Source organism: Scylla paramamosain, chromosome 18, assembly GCF_035594125.1.
Source record: "Scylla paramamosain isolate STU-SP2022 chromosome 18, ASM3559412v1, whole genome shotgun sequence".
NCBI lineage: Eukaryota > Metazoa > Arthropoda > Malacostraca > Decapoda > Portunidae > Scylla > Scylla paramamosain.
The window spans coordinates 15,104,294-15,112,149 of NC_087168.1; the positions used below are offsets into that span (position 1 = coordinate 15,104,294).

Below are 7,856 nucleotides of genomic sequence, written 5' to 3' on the forward strand. Positions count from 1 at the left end.
CAAATTTCACGTTGATTTATTTAAAAACTTAATGAAATTGTACTGTAGCATTACAAATATTACGTGTGCAATAATTAACATTATCCACTTCCTAGGTGCCTGCCGTACAAATAGCTGCTTTAAAGGGATGTATATCAGCCTTTCTGATCCATTTTCTGTAAAAAAAAAATGGTGAAATAATATATATTTGCTCCAAAAAATCAGCCAGTTCTGGCAATATATCAGAGATAAGATTTAGCGTTTCGCGGCCATTTTTAAATCCTCTAGGGGGCATTTAAAGAGACATGGGCTTCACGGCGGCATTGAAAGGTCTACTCTGAGGCATAGGAAACATACATTTTAATTTTTTCCAATTTTTTTTTTCTTACGAAACACGGCATCTATCTGAACAGCTGCCAGCGTCCCCTCACTGCCTCAGAGACTCCGGTCTACACCTACTATACTATAGCACCAGTGGCCTTAAGGACTTCCAAGCGAAAAAAGGGTGTGGTGCCTTGTTCTGTCGCACTTCTCGTTATTCTTACTTCTGAACGTTTACGCTTGGCCTCGTCATGCCAGGAACAAATGTCTTATGTAAGAAGAGGAAGGAGGCCTTTGTCATGGCAAGAGCACGCCGCTGGAAAGATGAAAATCAGCGAGAAATAGACGCAATGCCATTACCACCAACACCGCAGCAGGCTTAGGCCTTAGCTCCTCGTTCAAGTGGTAAAAAGCAGAAGAGGTTTCTCAAACACTCAATCGAATTTCCAGACTGCAATAGCACAAGGTGAATCACCATCAAGCCACCGAGGGATGAAGATATTCTTCTCCCTCCCACCTGAACAGCTGGAGAGTGTATACTCGGCTTACACCTGACGAAGTGATGAAAAGATGTCTGCAGGGATTCACAGAACCCAAATGAGTCCTTCCACAGCCGCATATGGCTACAGTGCCTGAAGCACCCCAGAGCTACAAAAAAGAAAGCTTGACCTAGTAGTAGCTGTGGTGACGATGGAGTACAGCAGTGGTTACGTCGCCAGCAATATAAATCGCTGTCTCGGCCTGCCATACACCTCCATACTTCACAAGGGCTTCAAGAAGAAGGGCAGGCCACTAATGGAGAGAGAGAGAGAGAGAGAGAGAGAGAGAGAGAGAGAGAGAGAGAGAGAGAGAGAGAGAGCAAACGTCTCTAGAAAGTACTCGCTTACCCGCCTCAAAACTTAAGGAGCGCGGCATCGTGAGACTCATCTATGCACCCTGTTTTCTGGAAAACAAATTTTTTCGACTTTGCGTTTTAATAACTATGGTAAATTTTAACCAATTACTTTAATTTTATTTATAATGATAATTTAATATTCTACATCTCAGTCTGATCGGAATTTTTATTTTGCCAAATCTTTCGGTCAAATTTTCCCTTTCACTTAAAAGAAAAAAAAAGGTTTACAATTTTACAAAAAAAATCGCACATATACTAAAAAAAAAAAAAAAAAGCAGATAAAACTCTAAAGTATCCATTTTACTTTTAATCAGATGAAATTTAACGCAATTTTGGAGTCATAATTGTCATTCTTCATATGCTATGACTAAATTTGCTGCTTTTCGCTTTTTTTTTTTCTTTAACAGTTATCACCATCACACTGAGACAGCTTATCATTAAGGCACACTTAAAATAAAAATTTCAAAATGATTGAATAACTTTTAGCAAAAATGGCTAAAAAGACTGATATACCACCTTAAAGGATTGGGTATCCTTCCCAGACTAGAATTACACACCATACAATTGCATTATTATTATTATTATTATTATTATTATTATTATTATTATTATTATTATTATTATTATTATTATTTTATTTATTTATTTATTTAATTTTTTTTTGTCCTATGGTTGACAAAAATCACTCGGCTATGCATTCAAGCCAAGCCAAGGTTCTCTAAGGCCTGTGCAATACGTACAGTCACCTTCAGCACTCCTATCTGACTGCCATCCTCTGCACTCTCCACAGCCAGTTCTCCCTCCACCATATCTTGCCTTTCCCTTGCTATATGCTGAAGGTCAACATAAGCATACCTGTTGGAGAAAATCTTTTAATTATCTAAAAATTTGTTGTGTTGCATTAATAATCCTCTAAAAAATTAAAATAAATTCATCTGATATAGACAGACATTAATTTCTGACAAGAAATGTCTATTTTCATGATATCCAGTTAAGTCTACCCTGCAGGAATAAAAAGAGAAGTGTGATAGTATAAAACCACCTAAAAATCAAGGAAAAGAGGTATGCTAAGGTAAGTAACAAAATGAGACTGCAATACATATTGATGGGACACAACACACTTCAAAGGGACTGAAAACTGTTGGTCATACAAAGCTATGCAAGGAATACTAATATCCCACCCCAGGTCCTGGCAGTCATGCGTCTCCTGCATCTCTTCCGATGGCTCTGAGGTGATGGTGAACTTGAGGATGCCTCGGCCACCCATAAGCTCAGTTAGGGCTTGGACACGTGCTGGATACTGCTTCTTGTCAACAATGAACTCTGTACACACACACATTTCCCTAATCAGTTTTGAGATCATGAATATTTAAGCGTACAGGCTTGGGTGCATGCTTCTGCTATTCTACAAACAGGTCAAAACACTGCCAATGGAGTATTATATCTCAGAAGTAAGACAGCCAGGTGACCAGCATATTGTATCTGTCTTAATTCCACCTCTTGAGCACTGAGCAGGTCTGGTGGATCAGGAGTGATTTGAATTTAGATCAAAATAACAGCCAACAGAGATCTGGCCAGTGCATGGCATGACTTGGTTCTGTATCTGGTCGACTGTTATGAACAGAGACCTTAGGTAATGAATTTTCATCAGTTATATATGGAACAAACTGCTATACTCCCCATTCTTTTCATGTTTTAACTCACCTTGTCCAAAATTGAAATTCAGGGTGTTGTCTGGGGCATTCTTGGGCAATGAGACTGGTGTTTCCAGCTGGTCAGGTGGGAGGCCCAAGAATCCATGGTAGTCAACAAAGATTAATTCCACCATAGGGTCCTGAAGAATTCCACAGTCTGGCCATAATGTCATGCTTGTCACTTCAACATATATCCTTGAATGTTTATCCTGCATAGAAAAACAAAGGATGTATGTATATAGTTGAAGTATATTTTTCTTGAAAATTTAAGAGACAAAGGGGACACAACACATGCTAGACAAATATATGGACAATGGTAGTGTTACCTCTAGGTAGTGGGAAATGAGGCCCTGAATGTTTTATGAATAACCCAATCTCACACAGCAATTTTCAATATAAAAAACAAGAACATTCAAAGCCATGGCCAATATTAAATTTTAATTCTTGTAAGTAACATAACTGATAGATCCTGTAATGAATTCATTTGGTTCCATGATATGTCCAGTTCACATTCCTATAAATGCACACTCCTGAAAAATTTTTCTGTTGTCATGAAATCTTTAGCTTGATGCTTGATAGTCTCAAGACTGTTTCTTTGGAGAGAGAGAGAGAGAGAGAGAGAGAGAGAGAGAGAGAGAGAGAGAGAGAGAGAGAGAGAGAGAGAGAGAGAGAGAGAGAGAGAGAGAGAGAGAGAGAGAGAGAGAGAGAGAGAGAGAATATATCCTGTCACAAAATGTTCTTTCTCACTTCAAAGAACATAACAGAATGTTTAAGATCTTAATTTCTACTGCAGTATAAATTGTCATGCATGCAAAATTACCATTCAATCCAGAGAATACTGTCACATGGTAATCCATTGGATATAAATGCAGTGGAACCTTGGTTACTGAACACCTCCCTTTTCGAACAAAATTCATAATTGCATAGGTTGTGGTACCATAATTTGGTTCTAGAAAAAAGTTACTTGATTTCAAATATTAAAAACATAGTAAAAGCTGCCATTTATTACTAATTTATATTCTTATAAATATTTACTTATTTTTATATATTTGAAGGAGAGACAATAGAGTGTAAGAAGGTAATTCAATCTTTGAAATATGGTAAATGTGATCCCGTTGAAAAATCTCAACGTAAACAAGCCACTAAGATAGGGTGGATTGGTGTCTGTGAACAGATTAATCTATTTTACATTGATTCCTATGGGGAAAATAATTTCAGTTTCCTAACATTTTGGATTTTGAATGACATTCTGGAATTAATTAAGTTTGAGAACCACGGTTCCATTGTATGTGTACTGTCAAACGCTAAATGTATTCTATAATTATTTAAAACACCGAGAAAACAACTGAAAAAATAAATAAATAAATAAAGGAAATAGCACACTTTTGAAATCACCATTCATACAGAAAAAAAATTTTTGTCCTTACTTTACTTTTACTCATCTTGGAAACCACTGCCACTACTCCTTCAGAATCACTGGAATTATTGGATTCTGAGGAGGAGAGCTGGTGCTTAGATTCTTCTTGTCTGCTGCCATCACTGCTGGATGTGTCTTGGTGACTGACTGGCAGCTGCTGTGCTTTGGTATCTGTGTCACTCTGTAATTTTTTTTATTAGTAGCAGCACACTATATGTGTATTCCTAATGCAAGAACTTAAGTAAGAATAAATTAAGATTTTACTTATAAAATGTAACACCATCTCTTTTCATCAAGTTTTAACACATGGAGAATACTGAAATAGACCCTATAAATATTATAAATATTATAAATATTTTTTTTATCTACAGATGTGAAAAAGCAACAATACAAGTATGAAATATTCTCAGTAACTAACCATTTGAGGTGATGGTTGCAGTGGCAGTGCAGCCATCTGTGAGGTGTTTGGTCTTTCCTCAGGTACTTCAGACTTCACTCCCTTTCCAGAGTGAGAAACCCTGGAAGGAGATGACTTCTTGTGAGATGATGATGATGACACTTCAGGCTTGGAGCTTCTTCCTGAAGAATGTGAGCCTGAGGAACTCTTAGAATCTGCTCTCTCTGGACTTTTCTGCCTATGAATTTTTGAAGGAGTACTAGAATTAGAATTACCAGAAACTTTAGATGTCTTGGGATCTTCTACGTTATATGTTCTAGTTGAGCTGTCCTCTGAAGAACCTCCTGAATCAACTCTCTTTGTTTTCATGCTTTTTAGATTTTTGGGAGCATCTGTATTTGAATTACTGTAAGTCTTGGATTTCTTTGGACTTCCAACATTATATGTCCCAGTTGAGCTGACAGAGGCTGATCGTGAGCGTGTTAATTGCTGTGTGACAGGATCTGTAGGTATGTACTCATGGCCATGAAGGATATTTTCTGAGTGAGAGGCACTGTCAGAAGGAATATGTTCTATGGTGCTCTCATGAAGCTTTTCACTACACTCCACTCTCTTTGCTGGTGAACTCCTTTCACCTGATGAGACTGGAAGGTGTTCTTGCTCTGATTCAGGTAAGATTTCCTCATGAAGATCTTTCTTCTTGGATATTTGTACTGCTGCAGAATTCTCATCTGTCTCATCAGCTGCACTTTTCAACTTCACTGACGTTGTACTTGTTTTTTTTGTCTTAGATTCCTGCTGAGAAAATATGTAACAATCAGTGAATCAACTGATAATTTTATATACGGTGCACATTAAATGTTTCAATGAGCTTCATGAAGAATAAAATCAATGTCTACTTTAAAAAATAATGTATTTATTCATTCTATTCCTCCATACCTTAGGAAGTAGCTTCTCTCTCTTGGTGGCTAAGAGCATCCCTGAAGTACGCAAGTACTGGGCGATTGCACCTTCACTTGGTCGTTGCAGCCGAAACCAGTAACTCATGCTTCCTATCACCTGTCATGAAAAAAATAATTCACTATAATGTGTTGCAATGCCTTACATTCTAAGGAATCAGAGACAACATTTACCAAAACTCTTCTCACCTGTCCAGGGATGATATCTGCCAGGAAAGTTAGGTGCTGTGCTTCTTCTGCATCATCATGTGCTAACACAACTGGCTGTGTACCATGCAAAGTGTTTCTTGGATGATCCAACACCTCCTGAAATGTCAAGTGACACTCTCCCACCTTGGCTGGATGACCCGAGTCAAGGAGAATGTACACAGACACTGAAAGAAACCAAGATTTTTTTGTAATGTCATGAAGTCATAATATAATTATCATAATTACAAGTGAAATAAAGTTTTCTATGAAGGTTGCTTCATTTTGAGGAACCTGGCCTGACTTGACCATAATGCTATTCAAACGCTAATATCTCCGTAACTACGCAGCTGATTGTAAGGAAACTAGCACACGTGATAGCACAACTCTATCAATTTTATATGATATGGCTTTCATCTTTTCTACTGGGTGAAGCCAACGGGTAACTTGCAAAAAAGAAGAAGGGTGTTAAAAATTAGATTTCATCAGTTCCCTGCAATTTTCATCAACTTTTTTTTTTTTTGTCTCAAGAGCAAACATATACCACTGAATGCAGAATGAAATTTCCTATCCAATGACATATAGCACAATGACTGGGCTCTCACAAAGTTTTAAGCAAGAGTGATTTGAATATTAGGCAAGTTCTTGATTTCCAAAGGTGTTTCCATTGTTGCATTACTGACAGCTTTGCTTGTCAATCACCTTCTGGGCATTTTATTGGTAAATATATTTCTGCTGATGATATATTCTATATGTAATTCACTACCTACTTTATATTTCAGATGATGAACATAATTAACCCTTCCAATCAGTGCATTTTAAACACTACCATAAGAAAATTGCAGAAAGAATGAAAGATGAAACATAAAGGCATACTATACATAAATGAGCTGAGCAGCAAATTCATATTTTAACCTACTGGATAGTGGAGACCTTTTTTGTCCATCCATTACACCTACGTTAGAGATTTTTCAATCTCTTATATAAATAAACCTTTTTTGAGGCTACTTTCAAGGAGCAGAAGTGGCCACTTGAAGATGGGTGGGAGAAAGATACACAGTTCTCATAATCTGTACTAAAGTCAAACTACAAACCAGATAAAGTCTTATAATATGGATTTATTACCTGTGACAGTATCTTCTTTAAGAGACATCAAATTCCTTCTATTAATTTGGAACTTGTAAAGTGCAGAGTAATTGTAGTGAGCCTCTGTACCACGAGCAACATTGGTGTGCTGCAGAGGATCCTCCAGAGAGAAGGGAACAGTCCATGACACAAAGGTCTTCAAGTGGGAAAACTCAGGTAACTCAAACACCACCCGATCAATGTGAAACTCCAGCACATTATCATGTTTGCCAAGGCTCACTGTTTGGGTTAGGCAGGGACTCAGTTCCTCCAGATTTTCTGTAATGCCTCTGTTAGTGAGAGTCAGTATCTGAGCTTCCAGCTTATCACAACAGTCATTCCTCCTTCTTATTGTTTCCTCCAGACTCTTGACTGTCATATTCAGCTGCCTCTCCTTCTCATCAGATTCCTGGGTTACTTTTGTCACCTATAACAAATCAATGCCCTTTTTTTATTATATTATGTGATGGTAATGTTTGGCACTGAAATTGGTATGGTTATATTCTGTGATGGAAATGTTTGGGATTCTATGTACAATAAAGGATATATATTTTGTACATGACTATCTCACACTTTGTATATATATACTGATCCAGTTTACAACCAGCTTATAACCACCAGTATTACATTACTGACTGACAGACCTGTGACTGCAATGCCTGGTATGTGCTAGAGTGTGAGGCCACGGTGGCAGACAGCTGTTTCAGTTCTCTGCTCTTCTCCCGGTAAAGTAACTGAAGTTCACTGTGAGCTTCCCTCAGCCTCTCAAATTCCTGTAGACACTCATTACTATCACACACTAGTACACACAATCTGCATGAGCAGAAAAAGTCAAGAAATCTTCAGAAATGTTAAATTAATATGAACATTTATGCTTTCTGTG

General features: G+C 37.6%; 1 protein-coding gene across 6 annotated transcripts in view; it reads right to left on the minus strand.

Annotated features, from left to right (window-relative positions):
* The window catches only part of LOC135109159 (protein fantom-like), a 14,616-nt gene continuing 6,760 nt past the window's right edge, over positions 1-7,856 (minus strand). For 2 of the 6 annotated variants that reach the window (XM_064020289.1, XM_064020290.1), the window contains exons 12-20: positions 7,618-7,746; positions 6,974-7,400; positions 5,852-6,036; positions 5,643-5,762; positions 4,725-5,501; positions 4,317-4,487; positions 2,900-3,098; positions 2,377-2,518; positions 1-2,050 (exon numbers count right to left, since the gene is read on the minus strand). In XM_064020289.1, coding sequence (XP_063876359.1) covers positions 1,894-2,050; positions 2,377-2,518; positions 2,900-3,098; positions 4,317-4,487; positions 4,725-5,501; positions 5,643-5,762; positions 5,852-6,036; positions 6,974-7,400; positions 7,618-7,746 — 2,307 coding nt within the window. In that variant the 3' untranslated portion in view covers positions 1-1,893. The remainder of the gene's footprint in view (positions 2,051-2,376; positions 2,519-2,899; positions 3,099-4,316; positions 4,488-4,724; positions 5,502-5,642; positions 5,763-5,851; positions 6,037-6,973; positions 7,401-7,617; positions 7,747-7,856) is intronic. The other 4 variants (XM_064020292.1, XR_010272595.1, XM_064020291.1 and 1 more) reach the window with 4 other exon arrangements.